This window comes from Dromaius novaehollandiae, chromosome 20, assembly GCF_036370855.1.
Source record: "Dromaius novaehollandiae isolate bDroNov1 chromosome 20, bDroNov1.hap1, whole genome shotgun sequence".
Taxonomy (NCBI): Eukaryota; Metazoa; Chordata; class Aves; order Casuariiformes; family Dromaiidae; genus Dromaius; species Dromaius novaehollandiae.
The window spans coordinates 3,730,288-3,750,219 of NC_088117.1; the positions used below are offsets into that span (position 1 = coordinate 3,730,288).

Sequence of the window (19,932 nt, forward strand, 5' to 3'; positions counted from 1 at the left end):
TGGCAGTGTCTGTAGCAAGGGCATGGGTATTCGTTCCTCCTGAGTAAGAGCTCTTGAGTCTGTGTGCTCGAATAGATGCAGTGGGCCTGGCTGTGGTTGTGTTTGCATTAGTCTTGCACCAGGGTAAGTTCATAAGAAAAATGAAGTTATCCCTGTTTACAAAAAGTCTGGGTAGAGGAGAAGCAGCTTTTAAACGTACATGTTTGCACCAGGGATATATATTATTGCCGTAGCCAAAAAAAAAAAAAAAAAAAGTTGATCTGTACTCAAGCTTTAGGCTGCATTTTATGATCATTTCGTGATGGAAATTGTGAGCCAGCATCTGCTGGAAGTTTGTTTTGTTTTAGGCTGCCTGATCGGTTGGCTGAGCTGGGGTTTCAGATGCTTAAAATTTTTGGTGTCTGTCTTGAAATCTGAAGGTTGTGTATTTAGTGTCTGAGTTTCCTCTTGATGAGAGTCTTCTAGCAGTGGATATATTTGGCATTTGCTTGCATTCACGGAGGGGCACGTAGCCACCTAGAACATCCTTGCTGCTTATTTGAGGAATGGTCCTTCAAGGTGCCCTTAGTTCCCCAGGGGGGGAATCGGGCACGGGTTGGGGGAGGTTCGCAAGAAGCTTGTGTCAAGCTGCCTTCCCCGAAGTTGCCACCTTGTGTGTCGCTTTACAGATAACAGCATTTAGCTGTGGTGCAGGGCCCGGTGGTCCTGCAGTCATCCTGGTAGCCCAGGCTGGTGCTGGTGGGTCTCCCCATGGCCTGGAGCGGGGGAGGCATTGCAACGCGTAAGAAGGAAGCCCCCGCGCTGCGGGACCTCGGGGTGCTTGGCGGTGCAGCTGAGTTCACGTGCAAACAGAAGTTGCCTGGTGGCTCCTAACAGCAGCACCAAAGATCATCTCCCCTGTTAGCTTCAGAGGCCGCAAACATAATTGATGTGGGGAAGGGCAGGCTGCAGATCCTTGTTTGCCCACAAATGGTTTCGAGGCTGATATGCTGGGCTGCGTATATATTCCTTATCTCTTTTGCTTGCTTTGTGGGAGATGGGCAGGTTTTTTTTCTTCTTCTTTATCACTCAGTGTGCTTTAAACCTTTTGATTTGCATGGCTGCAGGCACCATCTGCTCTCCGCGTTGGCCTACAACAGTTGGCTTGACCTAGGCGCGTTGTCCGCCTGCGCTGCGCGCAGCAGGCAGCGAACCCTTTGCCCGGCCTTTCCCCAGCCCCAAAGGCCGGCGTCGCTGCTTGCCTGATTACAAGGCAGCTTTGCAAGGCAGTCGCCATGTTTACCTTTTAAACAAGCTCATCTCCTTGAACGCAGAGCTGTGTCAAAGGACCCCTCCTCTTGTGCGTTTGGGGTTTTTAATACCTTTCCCCTTTCTTTTGTTTTTTTTGTTCTGTTGGCTTTTTGTCTGCCTCCCCTCCCCAATAAGAAGAAAAGCAGTATTAAGGCTGCAAACCTGATACAGCAACATGATTCCAAGTGTGTGAAAGGCAGAAAAGATGAGCAGGTGTTCGCTTTTTCAAGAAAAAGAGGAAAAAAGGAAAAAAAAATGTGGTTGAGGATGCAAAATAGAGCTCCTTAACTTTAATAAACGTGAAGGATGAGTTAGCTCCAGGTCACCTGGGTTGATGGTTTGCATTTTGTAAATCACATTAGAACAAGCTACAAAGATAGAAGAAGCATACTTTGGCCTGTTAATGTTGATATATGCCATGCAACGAGAAGTGTGGTAGATGAAAAGCCTTCGCCGCCCCCCGGGACCTACAAGGTTTGGGGGGAGTGAGGGTCACGTCCTTGGGATGCCTTTTATGAACGTTTTAATCCATACCTATGCCGACGTGCTCAGCTGGATTCCCAAACTCTTTACATGCAGAAAAAATGTCTGGCAGCATGTTAACCAAAGAGATCTGAAATCTCGACCCTGTGTGCAAATCCTGACTCCTTTGCTTCTCAGATGAGATGGGCTGTCAGCGGTGGCAAGCCTTTGAATTTTTTATCTTTGACCTGTGCCTTGGTGGCAGTTTCCTGGCAGAGTTATTTTGCAGAATGAAGTTTGCCCATGATGTAAACAGGATTTGTCCCCGATTGTGTCTTGTTTTAAATGCAATGTGTATATGAACGTTGAGCTAAATGCTGATATTTTTTCCCCTGTCCCTCCTCCCCCCACCTCTAGCGAACAGTGCTGAGTAAGGGAGAGACAAGGAAAGACGCCTGCATGAAGACGGAGCTGCTGAAAGATATCACCAACAATAAAGAGGAAGGTGAGCACCTGCTTCGGTTGAGGGCCAGACCTTGCCAGTGGGGTCGGCACGTGACGCAGCTGGGAACGAGATCAGGGAACTGAAGATGTGCTCTGTCCCCTGAGGGTCTCAGATGTGCGCCCGTTACAGGAGCAGCACCGTTCTCCTGTGTTCATGCTGAGCAGGGCTTTTCCCCCAAAGATGCAAACCCGCTTTTCAGTCCATCCCTCTCCACCCACCTGAAGAATTATGTCTAATTTTCACTTCTGCTTTGGTGTGGCTGTAAAGGAGACTGTAGTTACTTTGAACTTCCTTTGTATGACTGGTTTTAACTGAACTCTGATCCCCAACACATGATGACCTAGCCCTTTTCCTCCCTCTATTAAACTTGACTTTCTGTTTTCCTGTGAGTTTCTTTGTTGCTCCAGAACAGGCACCGATTGCTCCAGGATGGCCAGTGTGGGGGAGATACTCTACACATTGTGCCGTTATGGGATGCTTCATGGCTTCTACATGATTTCTGCTTTTACTTTGCAGAAAGGATGCAGTGCACTTGTTAATTTGAGGAAGTCTTTCCTACATGGTTGTCTGTGAGTTGCATGCATGCAAATCTGAGGACTTAATAAGTGTCAGTGAATTAGGAAAAAAACCCCACAACCTTAATCTTTCTTTTTTTCCTTTTTTCCCCCCTTTTCTTTTCATGGCTTCATTATCCCTTGAGTAGTTACTTCTCATTGCTCTGCAGGGATATAGTGTATTTTTGTTCTGTTCTCCATAATAGAGCATTATAAAGGCACGGAACTGGCCCTACTGAAATGCCTAGTGTTGGCTAGAAACAAACTCTTGGACTTCATTCAGACCTGTGCAAGTACAACCTTGCTTTTTCTTTCTTTTCTGTCCAGCATTATGTTTTTTGAAACTCCTCTGGTTAGAAAGCAAAGCTCTGAACCGGCAAAGTATTGAATGCTTTGTTGTATCTGGCCACGGTGCTTGCGTATTATCTGGAAGCACGTGAGCATTGCTGTTGATCCCAGTTACGTACGTGCCTCTTATCTGGGAAAACAAGAAGTGAAGCCTGAGATGTCTTGGGAGGTCACGTTGCTCTGAGAAGAGACTCTAGCTTTGATTATCTTGGGTGGATCAGGAACATTAGCTTAGTTTGTTTAGCTCTAGGTGATCTCAAGGTAAGTGTCAAGAGTCTAGTGGGGTAAAAACCCAAGGTGATGGCTGGGAGAGAGACATTTGAGAGCGTGTATGTCATCACTGGTTTTGACTGAAAGCAAATGTTGTGCATCAAAAAGAAGCTGAGAATCTGTGCTGTGCAGGAGCAGTCTCAAGGTGCTCAACTTTCAACCGCTTCAGCTTATTTTACACTTCTCTTACTGGAAAAAAGGTCCTAAAATCTAAACTGCATAGTTTCCATTCTTGTGGTAATGTTGTGATCATATCCTTTCTTTTTTTAAACGTACCACATGTGTAAAAAGCCAACGGTTTGCTTGATTGTTGTACTATATGCAGTCTTGTTAGCTGACCTTCATTAACCAGCCGTGGTCATCATAGTTTAATTAGTTAATGTCCCTAAACTCTGTTAATAACAGTGTTCAGCATTTGCACAGGAATTTACATTTTTGGGTGATGCATGAACATTGAATCATTATAACAGACTCACAAGATGGCATTTGGAAATTGTGTCTTTAAGCCCTGTTGCCAAAATCAGGGATGGAGGCAATGCGTGGAGCTGGGATGCACGGATTGGTAAAGCATCCTGAAGTCTGAGATTTTTCTCTTAACATTTCTTAGAACAGTCATCCTCTCTTTGGAGAGAAGGATGCATGTGGGAATGAGAATTTGTGCAAGTCTACTGGTGCTTTTGTGCTCTGTTTTAGGCAGAGCCACTGCGAAGCAGACTGATCTTGTATTTGATGGGAGCTGTTGTCTGTAATATAAAACTGGGTTTGTCCTGGATTCTGTTCCCTTTGGGAAAATTCCCCTGGCAGGCTATCTGTGAATATTGAACTCAGGATATAAAACCCTGAGGCTTGAGCTTGCAGATCCAAAGCCGGAGTCAAGGTGCTGTTTGGGCTAGAGGTGTAATTTATAAAAGAGTGAATTGTTACATTTACCCCCTTTTTACCCTCCCTTGACTCAGAAAGGTTGCTCTGAGTTTCTGAGGTTGGTCTTAGATCCCCATTTGAACAGTATTAGCATGTATCACCATAGCTCTGCTGCTGCCTCAGGGAATGGCCTTTTACGAGTTACATCTACATACAGACTTGTGTTTTCTCTGTGTCCAAGATGAGAAAGGAAATTGAGGAAGCTTGCAGCTTTTTGAATGAGATTTGGGGTCTGTCCCGCAAGCAGGAAAGGCACAACTGGTGCTGCTGTCTGCCTCTGGTGCTGCTTTTGGAGGTCTCGCTCCTCTTGCAGGCAAGGCAGTATTGTAAACCAATAGCTGCATTGCCCCACTTTACAGCCTGACATTTTGAGGTAGCGTGTCCCCAGTCTTGGTTGTCCTCAGTGTGCTGGCCAGTCATTCGTGACAGCTCGGGAGCCGTGCAGGAGGCGGTGAGCTGCCCGTGCGGTCGGGGCAGGGCAGAGAGCTGGGCTGGAGCTTGTTAGGGAGCAGCCTGGAGGCAAGGTGTCCCTGCGTGGGAATCGGAGCGCAGTTGTTTTGGTTTTTTTTGTGTTTTTTTGCTATGTTTTGTTCCTCGAATGAAAGGTACTGCAGAAGAGCACTGTTACTATCAGTTGGCACGTCCTCTTCTGGTTTCATCTTGGCACTGACAAGGAGAAATAATTAAACTATAAATTTAACATACATCTGTAGTAATGAGATCTTCAAGTGTTCCTGGCACTTTAATTTCTAATTCTGGGATTGAGTCCCAGACTGTGTAAAGCCCAGTGTAAGTTGCTCACCAGACTTAATGTCCCCTTCTGTCTACGGTTGCTCAATATAGATAGGAAAAAAGCTGTGGATGAGACAGTTTTTGTCAGCCCTGGGGAAAGGTTCCAGTTCAGTTTTACTTGCGGGCAAAAGCTGAGGTCCGTCTTTTCCTTCGGTGACAGGGAGGGGAAAGGGGCAGGCACATGGAAGAGATGAATGGAAAAAAGTTGCTCTCGTGTTTTCTCGGGTCAGGTTGCATTTAGTCCAGCTTGGAGAGAAACTAATTAAAAAGTGGTTTCTCACAAGAACTGCAAGTGATTTCCGTCGTCCTCCTCGTGTCTGCAGCTCTGGACTCCGTGCTGCGTCTCGCTTGACCTTTCAAGGCAAACTGCCCCTTTATTTATTTATTTATTTTTTCTTCTTTCTCAGCCCCAAAGATGGAAAGTTCCAATAAAAAGGCAGAATGAATGAGCAGGCACGGGGAGTCGATAGCAAAGTCCTCAATTAGGCTCAGCGTTTCGGAGACTTCACCCGAGGCGGCCATTTTACAAGGCAGCAGCGTCGGACCATAGTGCCAGATTAGAAGCGCGCAGTCGATTTGCTCTCAAATAAACTTAAAACTGCTTTTAGAGAGTGTCAGGGTTTTAAATTCCTGGAGGGGACCTTTTTTTTTCTTTTTTTTTTCCTTCCTCTCCCCCTCTTATTACACATAGGAAATTGCGGTGGGTGAGGAAAGTGCCGCTTTCCGCGGAGCAGCTGCGACCTTTGCATTCCCCGCTCTAGAGATGGCCGCTTTAAAAGGAGAAAAAGAATAGGCCGGGAGACCTGATAAAACCAAAAGCCACTTAGGGATCTTAGATGTTCGCCAAAGCCCCAACAGCGTGTTGGGTGCTCGGCACTGCCACGGGGAGCCAGCGGGAGGCTGCGGTGGCGGCAGAAATCCCGTGGATCGCAGCAGTGGCCCCAATCATGGACGGGTTCAGGGTCTCGTGGCTGTAACCGTCACGGACCCAAATCCACTGGCAAGGAACGGCTTCATTTCACCCAGGCCATTAAGCAGGAACAGCTTTCACTTGCTGCCAGGATCCACGGACAACCTAGCAGCACGAAGCTGAGTCCCATTCACCCGGCCTGACTCATCCCACTGTTTAGCATTAAAAGTGGAAGTTCTTTGTCTTCCCCTCTGTTTTGCCTTTCGGCCTGTCCTGCAGTAGATGGGAAGCAGTCTCCCACGTACCCCAGGACAGCAGCGTGTGAGGCCCCAAGCCGAGCAGAGGGACTGCCTGCCCCTTGCGTTTTGGAAATACAGGGCCAAGTTCTCAGGTGGGTCTCACCTGCCTCCACTGATTCAAAAGAGAAAAAGAGGGGGGTGGGAGGGAGAGGTGGGGAAGAAAAAGACCATTAGTAACTCACCCCAGAGAGGAACTTTGGCCTGAAACTTTTAATTGTGTTCATTTCTTGGCTTCAAAACGCTCAGGTTTTTTGGCCTGAACAGTAGAGGTGGTGCTTTCCTTTTAAATGGAGTACAGAACCTCAATCTACCGTTTTGTACTAGTTTGGACTCTTTCAACAGACATCTTTTCAGACTCTTTTATTTCAGCTGGGCTTTTCTCTGCTTTACAATTTTCTTTTTCCACTTTGAGGAGGAAGGGGTGGAAGGAACTGTTGTAACAGAAGGATTATAAGCAGTTGCGCAACTCCCTTTTATAAGTTTGTCCTGCGGGACAGTTGGATATTGAATAAATGCCTGATATCTGTGGTTGTTTTATAAAGATGCTCTGTAAAGTACTTAAGGCAAAACTGTGTCAAATGTGTGTGTATACGTAAATGTGTGCAGTACTTGCACTGCAGTTCAAAATGCACTTGAAATCATAAGCTTTTCATTTAAGTTCTCTCTTTGCTTACCAGGCAAATCCTTAGTTCAGAGCTGTGATACTTCTCTTGTGGCACCTGAAGGCCTGCTTCATGTTTCCTCTGAAGAAACAGAGCTCTGCTATCCTTTGTGCTTGAGGATGCTAGCTATACATAGAAAATGTCTTGCAAGGCACAAACAGTTGGGCGTCTTGGCTCTATGAGTGCTTGGTACCAAGATGTTTGGGAAAATGGGCAGAAGCAGATAACTCTGCATTCACTTGTAGGGGTCCCCCCACCTGCCAAACCTATTAATGGTTGGATTTTGGCCTAGAGTGAGAGGGCTTATAACACTTAGCATATTTTTCTCAATTTGTCTCACTGAGCAGAGCTCCGAGTTTAAAAAAAAATTATATTTAAGATTTTATCTTTCAGGGAATTCCCCAGTTACTGCAGAGCTGTGAGCTGGTCATCTGGTTTCCTGCATATGAAGAGTTTCTGGTGGCTCCTCAACCCTTTCACTCTCTGTAGAGGCAATCCGGTTCCCTCTGGCTGTAGTCAGAGTAGCTGGCGTGGACCGTGTTCATCTCTTGTACGCATTTGGCTTGAGGGCAGTTTTTGGCAGGCTGACCAGGAGCTCCTACTAGGTCCATAGCAGGACAGGAGCCAAACATGCCTCTGCTGGAAGGACTGGAAATCCAACGCAGGCAAAGCCGGTAGAAGGGAAGCCGCATTACAGGCGTGTGGGCTGGGATAACAGAGGTGGGTTTCATTTTCCCTAATTTGGGTATTTAAAAAAAAAATAAAAGTTCTCTCCCTAATTCTGAGCCCCTCCACCTCACTTCTGCTTCCATGTGGTAGACGTATCCAGGCAGCGATGGGTTTATCCAAAGATGGATGTAGGTCTAAAGTAAGTCAGATTGTGGTTTTGGGCTGTCATCATCTCTCTGCTGGTTATAAAGGTGGCTTAAGGACGCTGGCTTCTGAGAAGTCTTTGAGACATCTAAACTGAGGTGAAATGAACTCAGCCAAGCTGTTCTAGCTTCTCCCCTCCTTTGTCAAGGTTATGTTTAGTTCATTGGAATTTTAATTTAATTTTAAATAAATGTTTTTATTATTGAGAGGAAAACTTAAAACTGAGTGAAACTGATGCCAAGGGGCCTGTTTGTAGAGAGGTGGGAAGAGTGTGAACTCTTGGTTGCTCTCAATGAGTTGTTAATTCAGAGCGCTGATTTAAATATATTACTGGTTATTTTATTCTTCGCCTTGGGGAGGTGCAGGGATAACATATCTGCATAATTTTGAGTCTTGAATTCCTTGTGTTATTAAAATGTAGCCAACTACTGGAAGATACACGTTTGCCGACGTTTGTTTCAGCTTGGTGAGAACTTCAGATCCGTAGCTCAGTGAATGGACAGCATAACAGAAGATTAATCTCTCGAGTATGTTACTGGTCATACACATTGCTGAATTTTAAATTAATTTTGAATACTCTGTGCTGTACACGAACTCAGTTTGTAGAAGACAACTTTTTATCTAAAGTAATTAATGTGTGGAGTTTTTAGTGCCCCTGGAAGGGAGCAGGAGGATGGAGAAGATCTTTCTCGAAACAAGCCCATCCCAGCAGCTGCAGGACAGTGGTTCCCCACTATGTCTCACGCTTGTCTGAGGTTGAGAGAGGGATGTAATCTCTCTTCCCATTCAGTCCTTGGCCTCTCCACTGACTTCCTTTTCTTTTTTCTTTTTGAGCAAGAAAGCCAAGTGATGACAATTATGATAGCTTTTCTCACATGGACACGTGTACATTAGAAAGCAAGTTGCGGGACCTTGCAATGCATTTCACTCGGCCACTGAATGGCACCAAGCAGCTGGCACTGGTGGTCTAGACTGGAATCAAATGTGATTTGGAGCCGGAAGCTTTAGGACCTTGCTTTGCCATGCAGCTTCCGCAGTCACTTAGAGCAGGACAAAGTGGGTGCATAATCCTGTTAAGTCAAAATGATACCCCTGAAAACTGTTGCCAAGTTCTACAGTTCTGTGCAACATTAGGGACTGTGAAATTTTACTCCTCTGTTTTGTAAAATTTCTAGTAATACAGATTTGGAAGTTTGGTGCATGTTTATAGAGATTGAAGGCGCTTCCATAGTCAATCAGGTTGCATTTTGCATGCTTTTAGTAAGAGTGGGGGAGAAACTGTATGCTGGACTTCAACTTTAGCCTCATCGATTTTCCAAAGAGTCCTTATGCTTTTTGGAGTAATGCAGTTATGCAGTGCTCTAATTTACCTTGTTTTGGTTGCTTTTATAGCAGGTAGAATATAGAAATAAGGATTGGAAGAAGTACATAACTGTTTGTTGTCTTCTCCCCTGCCCAAGGTTTCTCAAATAGTTAAATAACAATGAAAGAGAAAAACTGGTAGCACTTTGTTTTGTCCCAGCAAGTTTTCTTAAAAGCAAACCCTTGTGCATCTTACCAGAGCTCTCAGGATGTGGAAAGTGCTCTGGGTGGTGTGAGATGGCAGCAGATGGAATTGCTGACTTCGAATCGTGCTTGGATGTCCATGAACCTGCCTACCTGAAGTGTGGGTTTTGCCTCTGCCCTCCTGCAGACATTGAGCTCTTTTTAAAAGTTACTCAGCTCTGCCTGGTCTGAGCTGGCAGTACCCGCATGGGAGGCAATCGCCCTGCCTCGGATTGGGAAGGAGCGGTCTGCTTAATGCAAGGTCCTCATCAGGAGAAATCGTCAGAGATGGACCCTACGGAAGAGTTACAATTCGTCATCAGGTTTTCAAGACACTTTCCAATAAGTTGCTTAGCACCCAGCATCTGTGGCTTTCGGTTTCAAACAAGGGACAGAGTTTTGAAAGGCAGCGTTGAGACTCTCCGCTTGTCATTTGTGGTCAGGACTAGGGTGGAACAAGTTGAGCCTTGCAGCAGGTTGTGCGGAGAGGTTGTGCGGTCTCCCTCATTGGAGGTTTTTGAGACCAGCCTGGTCTGAATTGAGCACTGACTGTGCTTAGGGTGGGAGGTTGGATGAGATGGTCTCCTGAGGTCTCCTGTGTGATTCTAAGTGTATTGGCCAGTTCTAAGGTGGCTTTGAATTTGATACTGGAAATGTTTTTCTTTAAATCCCAGATGAGCACCAAAAAAGCACGAGGTTTGGGGAATACTATGGTTGTTCCAGGTACTTGAAAGTGTTGGTTTTAGAGACTATATCTGTGAGTGCTATTGATGCATAAATCAGTATCAAAATAGATCTTAGAGCTTAACCCAGTCATAAGCAAAGATTGCCTGAATGAATGCATTAAAAGCAGGGGGGGAGGTAGGACCTTAAATAGTGTTTTTTTTTTCTTTTTTTTCCCCCTCCAGTTGCCACTGCTCCTTGCCACAAGATGGTAAGGGAGTTTGCTGCTTTCTGAGGAGCAGCAGTTGCCAAGGGCTGGGCCGTGCTCCTCCTCCTCCGGCCCCGGCCGGCCGCGCCTGGCGTTGGCTTTCAGCCGCCCGTGCTCAGCGGCACCTGCCAGCCTGGCACAGCTAAGCTGTCGCTAGCCCAGAGAGATCGAATTCAACGTCCTGGATCTTCATTCCTCTGTGTGCTTTAGACTTGTACCAGGTTTTGCCAGATCAGCAGACATTCAGATTTTTTTGTTTCCTCGAGTGTCCGGGCTGCAGAGCAGCGTGCAGCGAGGTGTGGTTCCCCGGCGTGCTGGTCTGACTTGGAAAGCTGGCCTCTGGCTTGACTCTGGGCCCTTCTGAATAATCACGGCTAAACTTATTTTGATTCGAGCTGGTTGTGAATCAGTCCTATCTGCTTTGACAGCCTGCTTGTCGGAGCTTTAGCTGGTACATTTGCTGATGCTTTTCATATCTGTCTGGCCTCTGGAAGGAAAACAGTACAAGGAATCCCTAACAGCAGGTTGATTTAATCATTCTACTGAACATGCCAGTGAATTGTTATCACTTCTGGTTGCCTGGGGAGCTGCTGGTTTGTCTTGTTGGAAACATTTCTGCAAGTACACGTGAAGTTCATACTTGGATTTTTCATCTTGGGCCTGAAATCTCTGATGGGACAAACTTCTTGGTGTGGGAGGGAACAGAGGAGTATTTGGGGAAGGGAGAAAAAAATCTTTTTACGTGGACGCATCCCTTTGTTTCTTCTGCGAGTGAGCTTTTAGTTCAGTCTGCATTTGACTCACATAATTGTTTTTGTCTAGAACTGCATTCAGAGCGCTTTGGCCCTGTGTTTACTCTGGCTGTTACCTCTGAAATGACACTGGGAGTCCTGATCCTGTGCCGCTTAGTCCTGGCAAAAGAGTATTGAACTGGTCTTTGCTGAACATTATTGCCAGGAGAGCTGTGTCTGTCAGGGAGTTGCTCCTGGTGATGCTTCAGGTAACAGCAAAGCCCTGATGTAGATATTTAACCCCTGGGCTGTGTTTGTCCCACAGAGGCTTATGGGCCCAGCTTTACCAGCAAGCTTTTCTTGTGTAAATCTGGCATTGTAAACAACTTTGCCACAGACTCAAATGCGAGATGGGCAGAATTTTGTTTGACAGGTGGGGTTTTGACATATGGTCCAATAAATGTAGTTACTGGAAAAGCTGAAAAAATATTTACCTTGAAAAATCCATAGTTGGGAATAAATGGCCACATCTGCAGCTGAGGTAAGTCAGCATGAGTGTACTGGTTTCAACTGACTACCCCAATTTTCACCATCTGAGGATCCAGCCCAAACCAATCAGGTAGGTAAACAGGCAGTCTAATTGGATATATGTAGCAGGCAATTTGCTGGAGGAGTTATTTGCCCTTTGATAGCCATCGTGAGTAGCTGTACCTTCTGTTTGGAGTTTTGATAACACTTGTGACTCTTTCTTTCTCCCCGCTTCCTCCTTATCCTCCCTCTTTCTCCAGGATTTAATGCCATGGCTGCAGATGAAAGTGCTACAGAGAAGCAAGCAGGGGAACCAAAAATGGCAGTAGATGGTGAAACCAATGGTTCCTGTGAGCACAGCGAAGCTGGTAGCCACCCAAACCCAGCTAAAAACACTCAGGACAATACGAAAGTGAGCCAGCAGGACTCTAGTACTAAATTAAATAGGATAGCAGAAAATGGCATTTCTGAACGAGATGGTGAGACTGGGAAGCAAAACCATATGAAAGCTAATGACTTCACACAGACTTCTGTAACAGGGAGCAATGGATATATTCTAACCAAGCAGATGGCACAGGAGCAACCTCTAAGGACTACCAGCACCTTTGCTTCTCTCACCGGCCATGCTGCAAAAACCCTTCCAGGAGGAGCAAGCAAAGGGAGAACTGTGGGCACCTTTTCTCAGATGCAAGCCACGATGCCAACCAAGCTCGGGGAGGGCAGTAAGGACATGGATGCTAAAAAAGCCACCGCTGCTAATGCTGAAGTCAAGGTCCACAGAGCACGGAAGACAATGCCTAAACCCACCCCTAGCCTGGTAATGTATATGCCCAGCAGTCAATGCTGCTGCTGCTGTGATCGGTCTTGGCTTTCTTTGTGTGTGACAGCGATACCTTGCTGCATGTGAACAAGTGTAATTTGGAGGTCCACTGAGTGGATTTATTTGTTTATTTATTTATTTCCCCCTTCTCCTTTCTACGGAGAGGCAGAGGTGTTAAAACAGAGTCACATGGCCACCATCAGCTCCCTTCCCCAACATGTTTCTAAATATACAATTGATCTGTTACCTTCTCCGACAGATCTGTGAGATGCACCGAATGGCCTTTCTCTCTCGGCTGTGTTGCTCATCAGCAGTCTGCTGAAATCCGGAGCTGCTTGTGAAACAAATTAGATTTCTTAGAAGTTTGACCCAAAGGAAATTAAGCATAGCGTGTTAACTTGAGGCTTCTCCTCGGCTTGGAAGCTCTTAGGAGGCTGATGCGTTAGGTAACTCGATTACATTGTCGTATCATTAAAGTACCAAACCAGATGATGTTTGGTCCCTCTCTATATGTTGCCTTTAGTAATGCAGCTTGTTTAGAAATCTTCCCTCCAGAATCCTTGAGGGTGGATTTACTATCACTTAATAAAAACATAGAGATCTGCCTTTTTGGGGAGACAAAATGGGATTTGAAGTCATCTGGTGTGCCCAAGCTACAGGAAGTTGAACAGAAACGGGCCTTATTTCATATCTGAAACACTGGCAAAGTTTGGTTCTTTTGCAAAATGTTGGGGTGTAGATGCTGGAATAGACAGAGCTCCACTATGAGCACTTGATCTTGAGCCCTGTGACGCTTCCTATTTAGATACGATGAGCTCGATCATTCCATGATGCTTTGTTTAATGATGGAGAGAGACAGGCCTTTGGGTATCTTGTACCTAGGTCAGGGAGAGGGCTGTGAGCCGTGCTTGGCAATGTGAGCCACACCGAGAAATCAATTGGTAAAGGTTGTGTAATGGGTCACTGTTAGCTACCAATACTTTATCCACAGGCGAATGCAAAGTTATCCTCACATGTCACCCATGTGTTACAGCACAGGAATAATATGGCATAAAACTCTCAAAGCTGTGAATCACTGTGGTTTGGAACAGGGGAAGCAGAAAAAAAGGTCTTTGGCGCCCAGCCAGACACAGATGGGGAAAGGTGCCCTTGGCTGCCGGCACCACCTGCGGCTCCGGAAGCAGGTGGGAGTCCAAAGAGCACATGAAGACTGCGAACCTCCTGGGCACGCGGCCTCCGTAGTGGGGCAGAAACCACGCCTGCCACGATTTCACAACCATTCCCCCAAACCGCTAATTTCCCCTCTGTCTTCCCCCGATTGCATTTGAATTTTCTCTCTCGTGCGTGCCCCTGCTGTGTTTTTTGGCTAGAAACCGGGGAAGCCCAGATGCAGTACGTGCAGCCGGATGAAAATCTCGCTTAAGGTTTTTGCTTACCCAAACAAGGTTTTGCAAGCCAAACTGCCTTGCAGCTTTCCTTCAGCAGCCTCTTGTTATACGCTTAGACTAGGCAGGGCAAACCCCCAGACCTTGGGAATTTGACAGGGAGAGATCCCTTGGGGCTGAGGCACTGAAAGAGGCAATTCTCTTTTAAGAGATGCTTGTCACGTTGGGAGAGAGCATCTTGCCCAGTGTGTTTTTTCTCATTCATATTTTATGATACATCAAAAGATTTTTTTTTTTTAATCCAACCCTTTGGGCTTTAAGGTTCATCCTTAGAAAGCTGCATGCAACTTTCTGAATGTTTGCCTTGCTAAGTTATACAGGTTACTGTGATTGTGCTGTTTATCATCATTTGCTCACGCAGTAGCAACAAGTGCAAAAACCAAAGCCTGCAGTTGTTCCGCCGTTCTGAAAACTGTCCTCAGCAACTCTGTCCATTTCCCGTGGGGTTAAAATTGAGAGAGAAACAAAATTCACAGAACCAGCGGTAAGAAGAGGCTGTTCTAGCATTCTCTGCACAAGTCCCTCTAGCTAAATGTGAACCTGTGGTCTTCAAGATTTGATCTCATTTCTACAAGACAATAAAACATCTGTTTTGTTCAGCCTTCCCGATAATTACTGCTGAATTTCCCCCATTGTCTTCAGAATTTACATGCTGTTTTCTTTTGAGTAGCAAAGTCCTGCAAGTTGTCATTTTTCTGTCCCCCGTTTATTCTTTTGTTGAGCTACTTATAAGAGGCTCATCAGCACAGCATTGCAGAAACTTTTCATGCACCAGCCTCCGCATTCACACCTTTTCCCCCTTCAAAAACTACATGGTAGCCGATTGTGTATTCCAGGAAACAAACTGTGGAAACCACCCAGAAGTTGATGTTACAGGAGACAGTAGTTTTCGTTGTTAATTTTTAGAGCATTGGTGTTTTCTTGGTAGACTCTTTTTGCAAATCTGTGCTGCCTGAGCGAAGGAGGGGAAAATGGTATGTTGTTGCCTGCAAAACTCTAAAGATTATTTCCTCTATGGTTCCTGCAGAAACCCACTGGGACCAAAAAATTGTTTTCTCCAGTCTTGGTAGCCTTTTCCTGTATGTGTGGATTGGTCTTTGAAAGGAAGAAGATAATTTTCTCATATATTTAACCAGCTTTTTCTCTGTTTAGGAGTTGCTTCCTGAATTGGGATCGAAGCTGATTCTGAAACAGGTGACAATTTTAATTGATGTTGTCCCATGTTTAGGTTGTTTTTAAGCAGAGACCTCAGAAGAGTTTTTGACAGTGTCATTTTTGCTCCCCTTTTGATTAGTCAGTGCGGTAACACAAGCCCTGCACCTTTGGAAGCACTGCTTTCTTTCCTTCTTAATCCACTTACAAATTCATTAAGAGCACAAAAGTTTCCAAGGCGAGACAACAGGCTGAAAGGCAAGTGCTTGTGTGTCCTGGGCTTTGAGAATGCCTCTTCTGCTCAGAAACTCCAGCTCTTGCCTGCTGAGCATAACTTTGTTGTGATGTGTCTGGAAGGGATAAAGGATAGTGAAACCATCCCAGAGTTTTCTCTTGAAATAGGAAGGGCAAATGGCTGAACTGGGAAACCCAAGTTACGCTCCTGCGCATTACTGGGTGACCATGAGGCCCTAGATGGAGGTGCATGCCTTGGGCTGTATTTTTTATGCTGTGCAGAGGAACCAAGCCAGGGAACTGAACTGTCACAAGAAATTATGCAAAATCTGTGAAATTAGTCTCAGTCTGTTTCACAGTGTGAACCCCAAGTGCAGGTGCCACTACAGATTGGGGGGGGGGGGGGCCACAAAGCCTGGGCAGGAAGGAGGAGCTGGGAGCAGACGTGACTTGTGCCGGTGTTTCTGCCCTCAGAAATGTTCATGAATGTACCTTTGAGCTGCACTGCTGCTAAATGTCTGATCTAGGACCAGTAAGCCGCTTTCCCTCCATGTGCACACAGGTGTTGGTATTACGGTACAGTATTATTTTCAACGTCGGTGCCTAGCGTTGTTTGGACGTTGGGCTAGCGTGGCCTGTGAGGTGCTCTGCAGGACTCCCCAGGCACCTGAGAACTTCCCTGGTTCACCCCTCTGGGACAGTTGGGTAACGGTTGGTAGCTAGCGAGTGTCTGGGATTGCTCAGCTGCCTCAGACCCTCTAATATGCAGGAAAGAGAGTTGTCAAAACAAAGTCCTAATTGGGATCTTGATGGGGGCTATTGTCTCCTCAAGACAAAAAAGTATAAGAGTGGAGGACATAGTGAAATAGAGCTCTCCATCCAATTTGAAATGCTGCTGTCAGCCTGTGTGAACCCAGAAGATGCACAAATTCAAGGTCCTCTCTCCGGAGGGGTGCTCGTGTGTGGATATGCAGACTGGATGTTTGAAGTCCACATGTATGAGCTTGGGCACAGCTAAATGTCCCAGGTGGAGAATCTCCTTCAGGAATGAAGAAGCTTTAGGCTACTGTTAGTGTTGGACTTCTTATATAGCGAGGTTCCTGGAGAGTTATGAAGAAAGTGAATTTATATTGTGCAGTACCTTTCATTTGATATTTAACTGTTGATACTCCTGCTGCCACAGTCGCATGGGTTTGCTGCTGGCTCCAGCTGTGCTGGCTGAAGATTGCTGTTGCAGCTGCTCATCACTGCCCTTCAGACCTAACCGTCCCAGTCGCAAATCCCCAGCAGACTTCTTTCTCTCAGAAGAATTGTTACTGAAACTGGTTCGAGCTGCTGTGTCTCATTTTGACTGAAGTGTGAACGCTCCCTTCCCTTCAAGCTGCCCCGATCTAGGAGGGGATGGTGACAAGGGATGAGGTCTCTTCTGGTCCACCAGAGCACACACGCACTTAGCAGCATTAGTTCCTAAACCCATTAAATGCAGTTTTGTTAGCTTGATTTATGAACATTTACACTTAGCGTAGTATGTGTGGCAGCCTAAAGCAGTATAACTTCATGCAGGTACGCAACCAGACACAGATCAGTGCAATTATAGTCAAACTGGGATAGAATCACACCTTTAATGGGCGATGGGAGTTCTCTTCAGGTAAAAGGTCTTTAATACATTAGTCGCAAGCTTGTCTGATTTAGGTTAAGGGGTTTTTTTGTTGTTGTTCCAACGTAGCGTTTATGCTGTGGTTGGGATCCCTCTGCAGCTGGTGTGAAATTCGGTAGTGAAAACTCCAATTCTGTAGCAACTGTGGAGAAAACAGAAAGTAGCAGTACTGCAGCTCTTGTAGATATTGTCATCTGCTTGTGATAAATTTTTTATAGTGGATCAGTATTTCTTGCTTAAATATCATTCACCAGTTGTTAGAGGCAGAAACCCTTGGGAGCTGCTTCTTTGTAATGTTCAAAGGCAGCACATTGGTACAAATCTCATTCCCCCTCCGCATCTCCCCAGCTGATGGATGAAGAGCAGAGGGTTGCTCAGTGACAGCTGCCTTGTTGCCTGGTGGCAGCGGCAGTTAGCTTAGTCCTCTGGCTAGTCGGCTTTGTTTAAAAAAGAAAAACAAAATAGCTGCCTCACACAGTGCTGGTGATGAAAATCTTTGAGAGAAATGGGACAGCTCATCTTTCTAAGCTGGTGTCAGATGTTGAGAGTGAATGGCAGTCCTCCTGGTGCGCTCTTCAGAGCTGCCCTCCTCTGAAACACTATGTGCAGCAAGTTTGCCAGTGCTTTTGCACCAACACACGGATATAGTTCCCGTCTAGTTTTCCTTTCGTCGTTGCTAGCTCGCTTGCTTCGGTAACAAAAGACCTCTTAATTGCTGGGTTATGGGAAGGATGCTCTGTGCGGTCTGTCGAACCGACACGCAGTTCAATTAGTAAGGTTTGTTCTTTATTTTTGCTTCTGGAAAAAAAAAATGCAGGATATTCTGTCTTTGCCATTTTTAGTAGCGTCTCCCTACTGCTGTAGGGGACTTCTGTGCCAATAATAGAAACATGGTTGATCTCATTAAAACATTGAAGGCTCTTGAGTTTGATTCTTATAAACACACAACACAGTGTGTTCTTGTCCCAACCTAAGCAGCTTTCTTGACTGCTTCTCTGACATTGGTGTTGAACGTATGTGTGGCCCCGTTTTTGCTGTGTCCAGACAGAAGCATCTCTGGAAATATTACCCTGAGCGCTGGAATAGCTCTCTTTAGCTTCTCAACTATTCTTTGCAGTGCCCAACATGGAATAGTGAATTTACAGCCTTTTACGTAGGATTAGCTGCTACCACATGAGAAGCTGCAAAAAAGACAGACGTTAGCAAAGCACTTTCTTTCCATATCGTATTTGGTTCTCTCCTGGGACCTCCAGTGGTCTGAATTAGTGTGGTGTTCAGGGCAGCGTGGGGACTGCAAGGAGCTCAGACTGTGGCCTTGAGCTGCCTTTGCACAGAGGTGTCCTAACCATGCATCTCTAGAGCTGTGATGGTTAGATTAGAGCAGAATCATCCTTCACTTTCTCAGTTGTGCTTTAAAAAAACAAACCAAAAAAATCCCAAGGCACAACTCTTTTGCGCAAGGATAACATACAGCAATGGAGTTTATTTACGGTCAGTAATAGTGCTTCTCGCCTCTGATTTTGCCATTTCCAGTGGAGCCTACGTAGGTGTTAGATGAAAGCATCTCTGCTCCTTGAATGCTTGTTAGTTTAAGTGAAACAAGATGATCTTCATCCAATTTCTGAGTGTAGGAGTCTGCTTAGTTAAAAAAGCATGCAACTTTAAGTGTACCCTAGTTAGTACTCTTAACAGATCGGTCCGTGTCCAGCAGTTTGTAGAAGCCGTACCACCCTTTCCAGCATGGTCACTGCTAGTGCAGGCTCCAGCATTGCCAGTCTGGTGTCTTCCATCCTTTGCAGAGAGTCACCGGCCACGTGAAGAAGAGGAATCTGGGTCTTCAGGAGACAAAGCAGTAACGTGTTAGGATTTGTCATAGCAAATTGGATGATTAGATGGTGACTAGTGATCCCCTCTGCTGGGTTTGTTGAAGCGCCTGTTATTTTAAAACCCCTTTGTTTGTCCTCCTCCAGCACCAGCGTGCGTAATTCTCACATCCGCTGCCAGGCTGGGAAAAGGTAAGGGAGGCCGTAAGCCAAGAAGCAGGAGTTTGCTCGGATTGATCCTGGGCTGCCAAGCAGTTTTAGAGGTATCTGCTTGATGTTCTGCCTTACGGCAGAACGGGGAGCGGAGGAAGGAGCCGTGCCACCTCCAAAAAAGGCCTCGTGAAAGCGGAAAAACTTGCAGCACCTGACAGGAGCGTTAGGTGTGCAGAGCTGTGCCGGAGGCCGAGCAGCCTGTGGAGACGGAGGTGGCTTAGAGCTGGCTCCCCCCAGGCCAGGCCTGGGCCGTATGGTGGCAGGGCTGGCAGTAGCTGCCGCCCCTGCCTTGCCCGTCCTACATTAGACACCTTTGTTGTTCGAGGGCTTCCCTTGACGAGCTTTTGCCTAGCCGTGAGCCTGCTGTAGCTAAGCAGGGCCCCAGCGTTTTAAAGTGGCCCCTGCTCGTGCTGGGGGCTTGCGGGCAGATCTGTGAGCTTCGCGCCAAAATAAGTGTGGAATGAAAAGGGAGAGAAATGTTCTTCAGAGTCTTAGGCCGTGACTTCTGCGGCGTCGCCTGCTCGCGTGGCCTTGCCCCGGCGTTGAGAAGCAAAGCGCTGTGGAAGAGGAGAGGAAAGCCCTTCCCCCGGGGACGCCCAGCACACGTCTCTGCAAGGAAGGGCCCAGCTATGCTCGGACCAGCCCGGGGGCAACTTGATGTGATTTAAGGAAGAAGAAGTTTCTTAGAAGGCTGATGTGCTAGACTAGGAAAGCCTCTTTTCTGCAAGTGTTTCAATTTGGAGCAGACAGAGCGTGGGAGCTTGCTCTGAGACACCACTATGGGCAATATCTGCAGGCTGGAGCTGAGGTACTGTCAGAATTCAGAGACATTGGAAGCAGGGAAGGAATAAAGTGCAATCCGCTAAATACACTTAATATTCTTACTGGAAGGGTAAACTTCAGTGAGAACAGCAGACACGTAGCAGTGTCTCTTTTATCTGGCTAAGAATGAAGAAAGGTGGTGAGG

The 19,932-nt window shown here is 46.2% G+C and overlaps 1 protein-coding gene across 17 annotated transcripts in view; it reads left to right on the forward strand.

Annotated features, from left to right (window-relative positions):
* EHMT1 (euchromatic histone lysine methyltransferase 1) overlaps window positions 1-19,932 on the forward strand; it is a 132,765-nt gene that overhangs the window by 64,440 nt on the left and 48,393 nt on the right. For 13 of the 17 annotated variants that reach the window (XM_026113752.2, XM_026113756.2, XM_026113758.2 and 10 more), the window contains 3 exons: window positions 2,170-2,257; window positions 11,882-12,438; window positions 15,039-15,080. In XM_026113752.2, the coding sequence (XP_025969537.1) occupies window positions 2,170-2,257; window positions 11,882-12,438; window positions 15,039-15,080 (687 nt within the window). Of the gene's footprint in view, window positions 1-2,169; window positions 2,258-7,624; window positions 7,734-11,881; window positions 12,439-15,038; window positions 15,081-19,932 lie in introns of those variants that run through there. The other 4 variants (XM_026113753.2, XM_026113760.2, XM_064523636.1 and 1 more) reach the window with 3 other exon arrangements.